This window comes from Equus przewalskii, chromosome 32 (assembly GCF_037783145.1).
Source record: "Equus przewalskii isolate Varuska chromosome 32, EquPr2, whole genome shotgun sequence".
Classification (NCBI taxonomy): domain Eukaryota; kingdom Metazoa; phylum Chordata; class Mammalia; order Perissodactyla; family Equidae; genus Equus; species Equus przewalskii.
The window spans coordinates 3,322,530-3,339,076 of NC_091862.1; the positions used below are offsets into that span (position 1 = coordinate 3,322,530).

At 47.9% G+C, this 16,547-nt stretch overlaps 1 protein-coding gene across 9 annotated transcripts in view; it reads left to right on the top strand.

Moving 5' to 3' along the window:
- RPS6KA2 (ribosomal protein S6 kinase A2) overlaps positions 1-16,547 on the top strand; it is a 368,603-nt gene that overhangs the window by 177,787 nt on the left and 174,269 nt on the right. Inside the window, exon 1 of one of the 9 annotated variants that reach the window (XR_011535605.1) lies at positions 5,641-6,023. The exons of 6 other annotated variants lie outside the window; for them this stretch is intronic. Coding sequence is in view for 1 of the 3 variants with exons in the window: in XM_008515640.2 (XP_008513862.1) it covers positions 5,925-6,023 (99 nt within the window). In the remaining 2 variants the exon portion in view is untranslated. Of the gene's footprint in view, positions 1-5,640; positions 6,024-14,462; positions 14,787-16,547 lie in introns of those variants that run through there. 2 more of the 9 variants (XM_008515640.2, XM_070603178.1) reach the window with 2 other exon arrangements.

Below are 16,547 nucleotides of genomic sequence, written 5' to 3' on the forward strand. Positions count from 1 at the left end.
TTGCTATGAATTACTGATGAGGGCCCCAACTGTGTTACTTGGAAAGAAGGGGAGAAATGGACAATATTTAGAGAGGATCACAGACAAGTCTAAGTAAGTCGTTAAACATAAGGAATAAAGAAGCGACAGAAGCGAATGGGAATTCTCACCTTCTGATTTGGGCAACAGGTCATGCCCTGCATAAGACAATATAGTTTAATAGAGACAGCTTTCAGATACAAATTCTAGAATTTGGGGTCTACGCCTTTCCTAGTCCTGTCATTCATTTTCTGTGTGAAACTCTGGGATTTTTAACAAATAACCTTGCTGAGCACTTTACAATTTGCAGAGCATTTGCGTATATTGGTTTAGCTGCATGAAATTGCCATTTTTGTAGGTAACAACCTTGTGAGAAAGGTGCCACAGGTTTCTTCTCCTCCTCTTCTCTCTCTGTCTCCCCTCCTCCCTCTGCATCGCACAGAGTGGGTTCTCTCAACCTCAGCAGGATGGCCTGCGGGACGGGATCATTCTTTGCTGAGGGGCGGTCCGGTGCACTGTAGGACGTTCATCAGCGTCCCTGGCCTCTGCCCACTAGATGCCAGTAGCTTCCCTCCTGTCGCCCCCAGTTGTGGGCGCCCCAGACATTGCCAAATGTCCCCTTGGGGGACAAAGTCACCTCCAGTTGAGAACCCCTGTTCTAGAGGCTCAGAGAGCTACAGCAAAGATCAAGTCGCAATCAGAACAGTGGGTAGAAATTTAATTCTAGATATTTCACTCTCCAGGGTACACTCCATCACGCAATACTTTGTAGCACTGTGCACTTAAGAGCCTCCACCTGTGCTCAGCTGTATCAAACGCACTCTCTCATAAAGAATACTTTTCTGTTCAGCTGTATCTAATCTGTGTCCAGTACTGCATTGTTTCAATTGCAGAAGGATTTTGTTCGTTTTTCTATTTCTTTGGTGGCTCTGAGAGTCTCTTGCTCTTCAGTCATGTTTTCATTTCTTCCTTGTATTTACTTAAAGATATTAGAGGTGATAATTTTATACACTACATCCGGTAAGTCCAGGAGTGAAGTCCACGTGTCTGATTCCGCCGTCGTTTGTCTTGCTGGCTTTGCCGATCCCTGTGTCCTTGTGGTCTGTGTGTTCAGTGACTGTGATCTCACCCTCCCTGGAACCATATCGCAGGGAGTTCTCTGAATCCTGGGTTTAATGTGGTTTCTGTAGAGAGCATTTCTGTTCACTTCTGCTAGGACCTGGGGTAAGAACCCTTCGAGACTGCATGCAATTCTCAAGTTGAGGTTTTGCTGTTTTTAGATTACATAGGAGTGAATTCAGGCCACAGGCTGCTTATACTCACCAATTCTCAGGAGGTAGTTCTTGCTCTGCCCTGCCCCTACTCCCTTTAGTACCAATGTTCAATCATGTATGGGGGGTGGGGGCGGTATTTTAATCCATCCTCACCCTGAGGGCAGAGCCTTGCTGAACCCCCACACTAGGTGGGTGTGCTTCTGTCCTCAATGACCCTCACGGCTGTCAGAATGGAATCTCAGAGTGGACATCATTCTTGACTCCTCCTTCTCCTCACTCACCACATCCAGTTGTGACTGGTTGTTGAATAAACTTGGCCTGTGATTGGATCAAAACACATCAATATTTGTCAGTAGCACGGACAACGGGAGGACCCTGTCGATTTCCAGGGCTTTTCTTCCCACCCTCGGACGACAGACAACCATATCTGCTTTAAAACACTCAATTAAGAAATTAGTATTTCCAGTCCTAAGGACTGGTCAAATGCAGACTCTCTGTTTGCCTGGCTTGAGTCCCCATCAGGCTGGAAGTCTGCAGTGTCCCTTGAAGGGTCAGTGCTGGGAGGAGAGGAGAGAGAAAGGGATAGTAAAGTCTTACTTGAACTGGGCCTGACCCAGCTGGCCTCACTCACGGGGCCCGGTCCTGGCTTTTCTCTCATGGAGAGCTGTCTCATCTTCTTCGGAGGTTACTGTACCTGGAGACCCCCTCCCCGCCAGCCTGCAGCCCACTTACAGGACAAAGGCTTCTCCGTTTGGGGGTTATTTAGAATTCTTTCCTCAGCCTGGGCCTGATGCCACAAGCGTCTGCTCCACGCAGGGTCTCAGAGACCTCCAAACTGCCCCCTGTCCTGCATGGCCACATCTGATCTGTAGGGAACTTCCGTATGTCTTTTCCCCACAAGCCCTGCATATACGGGTCCACTCAATGAACAGCCCCTCCTGGTGCCTCCCCAGAGTAATGGCCAGCCCTTCTCTCCTCTAGAAGGCACACCTCAGCTGCTCTGTCCCCAGCAAATCACAGTTCTTATAGGGCAGGAAATAAAGGAGGTAGCACTACCCCGCCCCATCCCCCCCATCTTTTGGGTGGAAGGCAAGGAAGGAGGTGACAGCACAGATTTTGCCCAAGTCACCTGCCTGACAAAAGCCCCCTCTCTTTCCTGGCCAGGGCTTTTTGTGTTATCAAAGATGGGGGGAGGGGCCAGCCTAGTGGCACAGTGATTAAGTTCGCACCTTCTGCTTTGGTGGCCCAGGGTTCACCAGTTCAGATCCCGGGTGTGGACCTACGCACTGCTTATCAAGCCATGCTGTGGCAGCATCCCACATATAAAATAGAGGAAGATGGGCATGGATGTTAGCTCAGGGCCAGTCTTCTTCAGCAAAAAAGAGGAGGATTGGTGGCAGATGTTAGCTCAGGGCTAATCTTCCTCAAAAAAATAAATAAATAAATAAAGATGGAGGGAGTCCCAGAGTATGGAACAGGCTCTCAGTTACTGTCTTTGAAGTTTAGAAATTTTGTAGCTCATGTGTCTTGAAGACGTGGTAGGAATTTAATTTTCATTAATCAATCATGAAATCCTGTTTGTCCTAAGTTCTCAACAGCCCTGTTCTTCCACAGCCTGGGGGCCCTCCTCCTCTGTCTGCCCAGGAAAAGTCTCCTTATCCCCAGGGGTCACCTCCTCCTTGGCTTCTCCCCTTGGGGTAGACTGCTCATTTATCTCTCTTCACGTAGCATCCTCTTACACGTTTCTTTCACAGTACACAAAAACTGTGTCGTATTTGTCTATTCACTTTCCTTCTCTTCCACACGACTGTAAACTTCTGGAGGTCAGGATCTATGTCATCACCATTTTTGCATCCCTGATGCAGAGAGCATAGTGCTGGGTGCTAGGAGGTGTGCCATGATCATTTGTTGAACAGAACTGAATGCACCCTGGCCAATCTGATGCTCTCTTAGAAGCAGCAGTGCCCACAGAATTCAGTCCAAGACTTACCACCGTGCGAAGTCAGGGAGAAAGTTGAGATAACCAGGGGGCTGCTGAGCAATCTTTCTTCTCTGCAGGCCCACTCACCCCTCTCTGGGCACGAACCTTTATTAACCTCACCTTTTCTCCTCCGGTATTTGGTAAAGATCATTTGGACCCAGGATAAAGTGGGCCCTCACACACATCCCAGTTCTGGTGGTCTGGAGGGTTTCCTTGTATAAGCACATGAAGTGGTGGTCAATGATTGCTAGAGATTTCAATACACTTTTATTTTACCAGGACAAAAACAAAGGCAAACAGATTTGTTCTACAAATGAAGTGAACTGCACGATTGACAAATGAAAGCTGATTTTTCTTTGGAGATTTCCAAGTTCAATAGAACTGTTTCATTGCACTCCAATTTGGGGAATCATGAATGTCCCATAAGATGCTTCCTTTCCAGTTCTGTTACACCAGGTCATCAAAATGCTTTTAGTGCTAAAACACCACCTTGACTTAGGGCTGCCCCAGGGCTTTGTCTGGAACAGGATGCCCCTGAGCTGGCATAGTTGTCATACTGCATTCCTGTCTCTGACCGGTTGTACCCGCTCTCCACAGTGAAGCTCCGTCGAATTGGAGTTGGTGACCAGCCTGATGTCCAACATCTGTCAGCTGCTGTCTTTGTCAGAGCAGCAACATGGCATAGCCCAAGCCTGTGTTTGCATTTGCTTAGAGCTGGCATGCCTGAGTGGTGGCAGGGGGCGACACAGGGTGGCAAAAAGCTGGCTCCCAGAGTATGAATACTCGCCCTCCAGCACAACCCTTGAGGGAAGCAGGAACTGGTTTTGATGGGTGTATTTTCCTCTTAGAGATTCAGAGTGGGAACACAAAACATGCCAGTGTGCTCAAGCTCACCAAACAAGGAAGTGGCAGTGCCCACTTCCTGATGCCAGACTCTCTGTGCTTGCCACTGCCGAGCCCGCAGCTTCCATTAATCCCCAGAGAGCATATCTGACCTCACCTTGTGACCCAGATGCGGCACGAACTTACCAGTTCTTATTTGGGGGCATAAACCCTCTTTACTCACTTTACAAAGATGGCCTATCACAGGTAGGGGGATGACAGGACACGTGGATTTCCACAATCTGCCAGCAAAAGAGCAGCACCTGTCACACAGCACTGAAGCATGGATGCTTCTGGACTTGTCAGGGGATGGCGAATAAAATCGTTTGACCCTATCTTAAACATAAACTCAACACGTGGACATTGCACAGGGGTAAAACAGAAAAAGGCTGCACAGAGTCCTGAGCTCACAGATCTGGAACTGCCTGCAGCCCTCTGGTGAGCATTTCTAGAAAAAACAAAACAAAACAAAACAGTATGTTCTCCTTTAAGGCAACTCCTCTGCAGCCTTCCAGCCAGCAGCTGGCCTGTGAGAGCCCTGCCTCAGGACGCTGTCTGTGCAGGCCCTGGTAGGGCATCCCTTTGGATAATTTTCTATATATGGAGGCGGAGGTCATGGAGAACGGATGTGTGCCTTTGTTCTCCAAAAACAGCCAAGGGAGGCTTCCGTTGCTGCCGGCGTCCCCGACCTCGTGGGGATGCGTTCATCCCCCGGGGCGTAATGAGTGGACCCCCAGGTCGGGGCGCCCGGGCTGCGGGGCCGGGGTCGAGGAGAGGGTCCCGGGGCCGGGAGCGGGTGCGAGGAGAGGGTCCCCGGGGCCGCGAGCGAGGAGAGAGTCAAGCGGCCGGGTCGAGGAGAGGTGCAAAGCGCACCTGCGAGGGCTCACGGTGCCCCCTGGATTTTGTTCCATTTTCTAGAAGTGTTTGCTAATCAACAAAGTTTTGTTCGGCCCAGGAGAGCATTGTGCCAAAGCGTCTATATGGATGTTTTAAGGAAAGAAAACCTAATGACACCCCCGAGCTAGAGAAAAGCCCGGCAGGCCAGCGGAACAGAACAGAGAGCCAGAGCAGGCACAGATGAGCGCCCGCCCAGCGCAGCGGTCCTCCGCGGGGCTCATTAGGCATGCGCCGCCGCGGGCGCTGATTGGCGGTGGAGGCGGTGGGCGGGACGGGGCCGCACCCAGCGGCCAATAGGAGGAAGGGAGGAGAAGGAGGCGGAGTGAGCGCCTGGGGCGGTGGGCGCTGATTGGTGGTAGTGGCGAGGGGCGGGGCCTCTGTGGGGCGGGGCTGCTCGGGGCGGGTCCTCGGAGGACAGGAGGAGGAGGAGGGAGCGCCTGGGGCGTCGCTGATTGACATTAGTGGCAGAGGGCGTGGCGAGCAGGCGGGAGCTGATTGGTGGCAGTGGCTGTAGGCGGGGCGGGGGCGGGGCTGGTCCTCGCCCGGCCGGAGCGGGAGGAGGGAGCGCCTGGGGCGGCGAGCATTGATTGGCGGTAGTGGCGGAGGGCGGGGCGGGGCGAGGCTGCCCGGGGCTGGTCCTCGCTGGGCAGCAGCAGGAGGAGGAGGAAAAGGAGGAGGGAGCGCTGGGGCCCGGCCGCTGGGGCCGGCTCGGCCTGCCCTTTGTGCCCGCAGCCCGCGCCCCGCGCCGATGGCCGCTGCGCTGGGCTCTCCAGCCTCGCACGCCCGCCCGCGGACCTAACCCCGCGCGCCTGGGATGCGCCGGGGATGCGCGTCCTCCAGCCCTGCGGCTCCTCCCGGCTGGGCGCGGGGCGATGGAGCTGAGCATGAAGAAGTTCACCGTGCGGAGGTTCTTCTCGGTGTACCTGCGCAAGAAGTCGCGCTCCAAGAGCTCCAGTCTGAGTCGGCTCGAGGTAAATGCCATCGCCTGTGTGCGCGCAGGTTCCCGGGTCCCCGCCGCGCCCTGGACGATGCTGCAGGTCTTGGGGCCGTCCCGAGCCCTTTCCCATTGTCACATGCACGGTTACCCTGAGACCCATGTCAGGGAGTTAAAGTTATTGGAGAGCTGGTCCGGTTTTTCTAAAATCGAACGTTATTGTTGGGACTTGGTAATAATTGGACCGGTTTTGCGGTCTTCAGCGGGGACTAAACTCTGCCGCTATTGAATTTCTAACTAATTTGGTTTCACGGTCTCTGTGCAGGATTTGGGGTAGGCACCCTGGGTGCGCCCCCATGTGTGCCTGGTTGAGGAGGGCGTTTCAGTCCGTGCAGCTGGACTGCCTAGTGTGGGTGGCAGCTCAGAAGTGCCAGTGCAGAACCTCCCCAGCCCTGCCCTCGGCTGGTGTTGATCGGGTTTATTTTACTGTGGCCCAGAGCCACGCAAGTACTACCGTATAGTGCAGATCGTTCGTGCGTTTAAATTCAGTGTAGAATTAACAAAAAAGGATGGGGGGGGGGGTGGGGAAGCAACAACAGTATCTACTCTGGCCAGTCAGAAACAGTGCTCAGTAGTGAAGTGCCTGATGCAACTCGGATTTGATATAGATTCATCTACATAGGATCAGAGGACCCTGAAAATCATGTCCTTTTCTCCTGTCCCTCATCTTGTCATCTTCAGGTTTCCGAAGTGGTCTGTGGCTGCTTCTCTCGTGTTTTTTATTTCAACAGCCAAATCTTATTCTCTTCATCCCAGTGTGTAAATTACATTGTTGAATCTATAGATGACCAAATGGTGAAACATGTTTAAATAAAAAAGAGACATGGGGATGGGGGTGGGGAGACTGATGACACAACCTAGAGATTTCCTTTGACTTTGGCCTCGCCTTTGCCACAAGGCTGGCACCTAGTGAGGTTTTGATTTGTTTGTTTCTAAAGAAGTCAAATCAATTGGAACAATGTCACATCTTTCATCTCGGTTTTCTTTGTCCCAGCTGCCATGATATTAGCTACAGGCGTGGGTTCTGTAACGATTAAAAGATCTTTAAGCAAAGCTCAGGAATAGACACGAAGGCAGCAGGGAATTAGGTGTTTTAAAAGTTTCTGTTACGGTTTCACCAAATCGGAATTTGAGGTACTAGGTAGGCTCTTGGTGGCGGGCTTCTGAGGGTAAAACGTCTTTTCAAACAAATAGAACTATTAATCAAATAATGGAGGAGGGTTTGCTCTAAACCTGATGTTGGCAGAAATCAAACCCAAGTTCATCGAGATAAGTCATTTTCCTGGGTCTCAGGCACTTTAAACAGCTAAAATCGACAAGGACAGAAACTCAGAACAGGATTTACCTTCATGCCCGATAAGTTTTTATTCATCAAAATGCCAAGTTTATTTTCCAGCTCCTTGTCTCCTTCCCTGTATTGTCTTTTCCAAGGGAGGGCACACGTGTGAGCAAATGCTCAATGTTGTTCAGGAAGACACCGGGCTAGACCCATGGAGGGTCACCCTCCTGTCACCACCATTCACTCCCCTCCGGTGTTATGGTTCAACAAGGAGAACTGGGTTGTGGAAGTGCCTCAAAACAAAATATAGTGGGAACCCAGCAGGGGGGATAGAAATGAGATTTCTTCAGTGTGAAAATTGAATTTCTAAAAACCATAAATAAACCATCAGATATGCAGAAGGTCAAACTGACTAGAGAGAAATGTAATCTGTCAGCACATAATCAATGAGGCTTCATATGACCCGGATGCCCGTGCTAGAGAGAAGTACCAGTGATGACAGCCCCATTGATTCATCGCTCTGTTCTCTACAGATGCATTCACCAGCTTCTATCCATGGCTACTTGTGAACATCTAGGCAGGCATGTTATACTATTCTCATTCTATTGCTAGGGGGAAAAATCCCTGGGAAAATGAGGGTCTTGCTAAAAGCTTACCAACTGGTTCATTCTGCACGTGTTTATTGAGAACCTGCTCTGTGGTCAGTCCTTGTCTAGGCATTGTGGGTCCAAGAGATATGAGACACTGAGGTCCTGGCCTCATGGTGCCTCCACTCAGTGGGGGATCTAGTGAGTGGCTGGCCCTGTGCTTCGTCCAGTAAATTCCATATTCTTGCCCAGCTACCTTCCCAGCTTTTTCCAGAGATGCCTGCGTATTCATTTGTATATTCCCAGCAGATGATAGGCCAAGAATCACTCCTCACAACATGTAAAATTCAGGAGGGGAGGTCCATCAGTAGTTTGAGGTTGAATAATAGGACATATAAAGTACTTAATGCCAATGTACATTTCTTCTGTTTGGAGTGATGAAAAAGGTTACTCATTTTATAAAAAGAAACATGGTTTTTTAAATTGTTTCTGTGAAATCTATATTTTAAAATGTGCATGGAGACTTTGGAAAAAAAATTTTGTTTTGAAATTCACAAGTTAGTGATATAAACAGGAAGGCAGCAAGTTTAAAACAATATCATCCTTATTTAAAAGGCTTTCAGGGAGAGAATTAGTCTTAATGTTTTCATACTTGCTGTTAAATTTAACTTTACGTCTGGAACCCAACATTGGGTAAACTCTAACCAACAGAGAAGCCAGGACACTTAATCAGATTTGGAAACAATTTATGAGTTACAGCTTAAATATTTTTATAGTGTATCAGCATTACAGCAACTAAGATGGCTGGGTAACTGACTCTGGCAAGAATGATTTTGGGGCTTCCCAAAGGGAAATTAGATGTCTTGCATTGACTTCTGTGTGCGTGTTCTAGAAAGGTATCAGAGCTCAGCGTCTGCCAGACTCTCACTCCCACAAAAGCTCTGATTTCAGGGCATTAACAACACTGCCTAAGAACCACAGCACTTAGCTGGAAGGTGTAACCATCGCCTCATTCAACCATCCATTTTATAGATGAGAAAATGGAGCCCAGGGAAGCAGAATGACTTCCTTATGCTCCTGCTCCTAAAATCTTTTACAGGAAGTTCCCACTGGAAGAGCATGTGCTGTCTATTATTAATTTTAGCCATTTCAGTCATGTGGTTATTGGAGTCCACCATGTATGAGATGAGGCGTGAAGGAGGGCTTGTGGGATTTTTAGAAGGACATCTCTCTGTAGGATATTTTGTAATGCACTCCAGAACCTAAAATATTTCTGGGGAACCTTTTCTGGAAGTTAGAAAGTTCCAGCTGAATTTTGGGGGCTTTGTCTGGGATGGACTGAAATTGGATTCTCACTTCTGCCTTTCACAGCAGGGCGGTTCCTTAAACTCTCTGATCTTTATTTTTCTCCCCGGTAAAATGGGGAGATAAGAGATCGTGCCTCAGAGGGTTAATATAACGATTATGAGCTACCATAGGTAAACTACCATATGGTGTCTGGACGATACAATTGCGAGTCAATAATAGTTAGCTGTGGATATTGATCAAATGTTTCCTCGGTTTACTGATGTTTTTCATATTGTTCAATGTCTACTGGTTCTGTCTGAACCTGAGATTGCCCCTATGGCCCACAGAACCCATGCCTTCTGCTATTGCAGTCAGCTCTCAGCCTGGTAATTAATTGTTTGGATGCCCTTCCTGAGCGCCTAGGGGAAGAGAAGGCTGAAGATCAATTCTCCCAGGCTGTGTTCCAGACTGTTCCATTCGATAGCACTGGCCCGGTTTGCTAAGATGAAATTTCTGTCATCTGGCCGGGATGGCGATATCCTTCTTCCTTATCTTGTGTGTCCCTCTGTGAGTCAGCTGCCCTGATCTGTGAATGCAGGTCCCCTTGCCATGGCATCGTGAGCTGAGGCGGCTTCTACAGCCAGAAAATGCCCTAGCATCAGCATCTCAACTTAGCAGAGCTTCCAGAAGGAACCCTGCCCCACTCAACCTTCCGGCACCCAGGAGAGTCTTCCACAGATGTGACATGAGAGTTCCAAAGCCCGACTTGGGGCTGTGGGAGGTTGAGGGGGGTGGCTAGGAGGGGTTTGGGAGGCAATATAGGTTTTAAATGAATGAGAAATGATATTATCTACTCAGAGTAAGATTTATCAACCAATTTGCTAAAGATTTCAATACTCAAAAAGTCAGGTCATTTAGGGAATGGTTATTTTGTTTGGGGCTGGTTCCCTTTGCCTATCATTTGGGACCTTTCATCTGTCTTGACATCGCTACAGAAAGACCATGGGGGTTAGTGAGAAGGGCAACTACAAGCCCTTGAACTGGGATATTGTTAACGGTAAACTATGGAGTGGAAGAAAAATTTCATTTATTTGCTTGATTGTTTACATAATTGAAAAATTTTGAACACGTGTTACGTGCATTGTGCTAAGCAGCTGGACTAAGGATGTGATCTTTATATGATCAGTGAACTCAGTAAAGTTAACATCTATTGAGAGAGGCAAACACGTAAACAGAAGCCTGCTGGGTGGGATGCAAGTCCTTGGAACTTCTTGGCATCACTGGACTTAAATGGTCTAATTATATCAATTGTCAATTCATTTCGATTTCCCATGGTGGCAGATAACCACGCGTTATCTGTGTGCACATATGTATATATTTTAATTGTTTACCCCTTTTTAAGGGAAACGTGGTGTCCTGATAAAGTAAAAGTTAAGAGACTCTCAGTAAATATTGTGAGCAATGTTGGCTCCCGTCATTGGAACAAAAGCAAGCTTCCTGGAAAGTTAAACGTTAGGGCTTGTTCTTGATGCTTGATAGGTAAGCTCTTCTTCTAGGTCTTGGATGGTTTCCAGGAAAACCATTTCTAATTAAAACAGTTTTCAGGTACTTTCCATAAATGTGTCCCAAGAAATTCCACGTTAATCCTGATTTTATTTGGCTTTTGGACAACAACAACAAAAAAATCAGAGAACACCACGATAAATTATCCATATTAGTGAATACTTAATTTGCTTTTTATTTTGCTTATTTATGCTTCATTCTCTTTTAAAGACACTAAATGTAATTCCTTATTTGTGGTCACTGTTTCTGTGATATGCCTTATCTTTGAGTTTCATGACACGCTTTCTCTCCTTACATCCAAGAAAACTCCCCAAAGTATTGTTGCTCATTCAAAAATACGTGAAAAGGCAACCCAAAATATTGAGATTCCACCTCTTTTTCTTTCTTCACCTCCTTTACCCATTCTTTCAAGAAACCCAGGTGCCTATACACCCCCAATGCAGCAAAGAGTATTTCAGTATATTTTTCATGCATTCAGAAGCAGAGGAATGAAATGAAAGGCCACTAAGTAAAAAATGGCTTATCTGTCCACATCATCTGGCTTACTGATTACGCAGGATTTCACCGTGTTTCTTGCATGCTTGGTGAATGATTTCTTAGATATGGCAACTTAGTAAGTGGGTAGGAGATGCCTGAACTCTCTGAGGCAGGGAGAGAGGTGGGGAGAGAGACTGTGGGGCGGGGGCAGAAAGATGAAGAGAATCCTGTTAACTAACATTGTGTGGATGATTCAGTACGTTCGGGGTGCTCCCACGGAAAGTGCTCCTTTGAAATGTGGAGAAACGAAGGATCAGTTCTTTTTGCCTGAAGTAGGATTGGCAGTCGTTTAGCCCAAAATGCTCTTTATCTTTTGCTCCAAAGTTCTGTGCTTGTCAAATAAATAAAGCTAGTCTAGCACTAGAAGCATTCTCTAGAATGCTCTGCTTTTATTTCTGATTGTGCTGGTTTACGTTTTGTTGTCTTTTTTCCCCCAGCATTCTGTGTTTGCTGATGTATTTTCGTGGGTCAAGCTATTAAATTAAACTCAAATAAATAAGAATTTTCAACAGATAGTCTGTGAAGCTACAGTGTGATTTAATCAAGCAAATGGATCCGACACAAATATATTCAGTATAAAGTATTGTTCATCTTACCTGATTTGCAGCGGTGTCCAAAGCCTTTCCTGCTGTTGAGTTAGCTAAGGGGACGTCGTGATGGTGCAGCTGTAATTAAACACGAGGAACCTGCACACCAGGGTGTGGAGGGTGAATTTGCAGTGACCACCTTCCTGTGGTTTATCACTAACCAGGCGCCAGTGGCTGGAGCCGCCTGAGATGTTCACTGACAAAGACTCTCCTTGACCAGACTTCAGTCAGGCTCTCCCCATCCTCCTGCTCAACCAGGCCCTGACCTTGGCCTTCCAGGTCGTCCTTGTCAGGCCCACAGCACCCAGTTTTATCAAGAATCCTGCTGAGTCTATTTAGAGAGAACCCCCGCCCTCCATATGTGATCACTCTCAACATCTGGTCAAATTCCTCATCCCCGCCATCCTCCGGGTGATGTCTGATGACCTTGACATGCCATCAGCAGGAAGCCTCTTAGTCATTTCCATCCACTGGCACCCCACCCTCCCACCTGCTCCTTGGCTGTAAATCCCCTCTTTCCTTTAGTATTGGAGTTAGCTCATTCTTTCTGCCCTACTGCAAAATCCCATTGCAGTGGTCCCTTGAGTAAAGTCTTCCTTACCGTCGTTAACAAGTGTCAGAGTCATTTTTCTTGAACAGCACCTGTTGTTATTGGTAATTTGCATATATTTCTTGAGATCCGTTAAAGGGCATCTCAGGAACATCACTGAGCAGAGAGCCTTACTTGATTCCAACCAGCAAATACACAGCAGCCGCTCTTTCTCCATGAGCTCCGGTTTGCCAAAGTCCCTGGGATTCACAGGCAGTGTTCCTGTCCCCCTGTGCCCCGCACTGAGCCCCCTGGAAGGGTCCTCCTCTCCCCGCCACCAGATATGCCCCGGCCTTGCTGGCTGCCCCCTCTCCTGGCCACCTCGCATTCCCTTCTTCCCCTGCCGTCTGCCTCCCCGGGCCATTGCATCCTTATGAGCTCCTATCTCAGCTAGAAAACAGGGAGAACCATATCATAATGCTATCCTCCAGTTATTAAATGCTTGGAAAGTGAAATGTGCCTTGTCAAGGAAGGGTTTGCGCTTGGCGTTCTATGGTGTTACTCACAGCTGGCTTTGGTTGGATGCTATCTCTAAAGGGTTTTGCACTACATTATGGGAGAATAAAAGCTTTTCCTGTCTTGCCAACCTCCTCTCCCTCGCCCTTCTGAGAGCACATCTGTTTCAAGTTAGTGTTATCACCATGAACTAGCTTTCCCTCGGTTGTAGCCATGTTAGGGTTACCGAGGGTGACGGGTTAATCAGCATTGCTGTGATTTTAAGTATCCGTCATGGAAATCACAGGTCTTGTGAAACAGAGACGCAAGTTCACGCTGTTCCGGTGTCAGCCCTTTAGCTCACAGGCCGACACAGAGTGGCCGAGGCTGGGAGTGTTGGGGGAGGCGGTGGGTAAGGAGCTGCTAGAAATTTCCTAGTTTCTTACAGAAAAGAATTGTTTTTTCTCTTGACTGTTCTGTTCTCCTATGTGGAATTAGTAAGATTCAAAAAAGTGAATCAGAGAGTGAGTGTTAAGGCTATTGGCCGGCGTGTTTCCTTCTGTTGCCAGAGAAAAGAAGGTTCTGAGTAAGATTGACAAGCTAAGAAAAGTATGCTTCACTCTCCTGGCATGATACGTGTGCCATATTTTCACAGTCTTGGGATTTTCAAATGGACGTTAACCAGAACACAAGTGTGGGACCTGCCTTGACTTGTCTTGCTGTCAACATGAGCTGTGACATTCTTTGCAGCTAGAGGTCCTGGCCACACCATCCCACCCAAAGCCCATGGGCTTGTAGATTTTCCTCGTTACCACATGCAGCCAAATTTATAAGGCAAAGGGATGGAGAGATTTTATTTTGGAAGACTCTGTTTTGGAATGGTTATGGTAGAAATGTTCTAGTAACTACTTAAGAAGTTGCTCATTTGGGTCCCAATTTTAACACTTTTGGCCCAGAATCATTGCCAACTTTCTAGAACTAAGGTTAGATATAATATTAACTACTAAATGTATTTTTACATCCAAAATATAGTGTGGACAACCCCTTTCTAAGGATGAAAAAATAAGAAAGCTCTTTACTCTGAAGTGTGAGTAAAACCCAAGGGGAGTGGAGAGGGTGCCTTGAGAGCCTTTGTGCGTGGGAAGACGGGAGTGAGGCTGGAAAAGCGGAAGCCAGGCCACGAGGAGGCTGCAGCAGCTGGTGCAATGGGCAGGCTCTGCAGCGCCCGTGCGCCTCCCCATCGCATCGTATGGCTATCAGCTCGCTTGGGCACTATCAACCGGTGAAATGCTGGACAGACAGCGGTGTGTCACATCCCACAGCCGCACACGAACGTGCAGAGGGACCACAAGAGATGCTCCTGTCCTGTGACTTGCCAAAGTGACTCCGTTTGGTTGACTTTGAAGATAAAGGAAAGAAAACCAGACACACAAAGCAGAAAAGAGCGCTTATTTTTAGAACAGCTTTGGCTCCTTGCATTCGCTTGGTTTGAACTCACGTTGGGGACCGGGGCAGACGGGCCGTGGGAATAGAGTGGCAGTTACAGCTAACTGCCTTCCTCCCAGAGAACCCCATGGAGCAGCAGGAGGTTAAGCAGCACGTTTCTATTTCTAGACCTTAGCAAAAAGAGAATGCATGCATTTCATTGTCAGACTCAACCAAGACTTCGTAGAAACCACCCGGGTAATGAAGTGAATAAAAATCTCCAGGCTGATGGGACCTGCTGGAGCTCGTGGGCACAGGGCTCCCGTGCCCTTCGACGGCCATAAATGTTTAGACATCGTCTCACAATCTTCATCAGCGCATCTCACTCTTTTCTTTGACACCCTGTATTGTTGAGGCTCCTGACAAGAACTCCAGGAATTGATGTGAAAAAGTGAGTGATTTGTTAACGTGAATGGCTGTAGTCGTTTTGGTGTGTGCCTGAGGGAGGGAGAAGAGCCATAAATTTGAGACGCTATCTCTACCCTGATGGAGCTTCTGCTTAATAGTGGGGATGGACATTTGCCCAAATTATCGTGGGAGTTCTGGAGCAGGCCTGTGTTTTCATGTTGGTATCTCCACATAGCGCCTCTTACCATCTGTGAGGCCTGTCTTCTACTGTTACTCCTTATCCTTCACTGCAGCCCATCCCGTCTGTGGACCCTCCCTTGGTGTCACCTTTCTGCCCTACTAGTCATCCCTTCCCCTGACCGTTTGTCACTCGGGCCCACTTCACCCACGCCCATCCACTCAGCTCTCCCTCCACGCCCAGGCCTCCTGCTTTGCTCTGAGCTCATCTGTGACTTGAATTTAGGGGACCCTGGCCCTGGAACACTCGGATTTGGACAGAGAAGATGCATGGGAGTTATGGAGGAGAAGTGTTCGTTGCTGTGTGACCGAGGATGGGGTGGAGCGTGCTACCTGAGTCCTAGCCTAGAGGGGTGGTTTGTATTCAAAATCACATCCCATCAGAGAGAGGAGTGTGAGTTCCCTGTGCTGTGGGCTCGGTCTCCCATTTCTTTAATGTTCTGGATTTTTAGAAAGTTCCTTGAATCACATATCCTCCTGCACGGTCAGCTCAGGTCTTGGGAGCTCAGTGCTCCCTCAGCTGCTGGGGAGGATGCTTGTCCCCCGTGATGGTGTTAGCAGCATGCACCTGACTCCTCTGTGCTAGCTCAGTCCTTTGTGGCCATGTGTGCACCTGTATAGAACCTTCTTGAGCCAACTTGTTGCTGACCTGGAGCACATCAGGCTCTTCTCTGGGTGGCTTGTGTCCAGGGACAGCCATAGGCAGCCATCAGGACTGCTGCCCTGCTGTGTCACACAGCCATTCTCTGCGAAGTATGTGTCTTCTGGATCAATGTGTGGGAAGGCCCTGGAGGTTCTTTGAAACTTCTCTCTTAGGTATTAACTCAGTGTTGACCCTGTGCCTGGAAATTATCTACAGAGCTTATGTTTGGGGGGTTAAAATGTAGGAAAAAGTGGTTGTGACCTAAGATGAATGTGGGGAGATTGAAAGCACTGTGTGAGTGAAATAACGGAGAAACTGTTACAAAACCTTACACATCAGCTTGAGGTGGTCCTGGCATCGGGCAGCTTACAGACTGTAAGTGTACTGTTTGGAGTTCAAAAATGTTCCATGGAAATGCTGTCTAATCTCCCTATACGATATAGCTGATGTAGCGTCATCTTGCGGTAAATATTGTGGAAAAAACAAAAACAGATCATTATTATCACTTAAAAACTTTAAAAGCCATAAACTCTCTTAAGGAGCTGAAAAACGTTCAACATTTTAAAAGCAAATTCAGAAATTTCAAAATGTATTAAGGCAAGCCACTTCTGAAAACTGAGAAACGGTGGAAGTCAATAGGATTTTTATTTTAAAAGCTGGTGCTTATGGAAGAATAGGTTTAATTCTGAGAAGATGCATTTGTGACTTCTCTGAAGGCAATTTCCAATGAAATTGAAAAGGTTTTGCACTCCTAACATGGATCTTTTGCGATAAATAATTTCACTCTAAAGCTTACAAGCCCAGGACTGCTTTCTGGCTCATCGGGGTGTGGGTCACACACACCCTCGCGGGAGGAGAAGGGTTGGGCCAAGGATTCCCTCTGTGCATGTGGCCGAGGACCTTCCTGGCTCAGTTCTTTCTCAA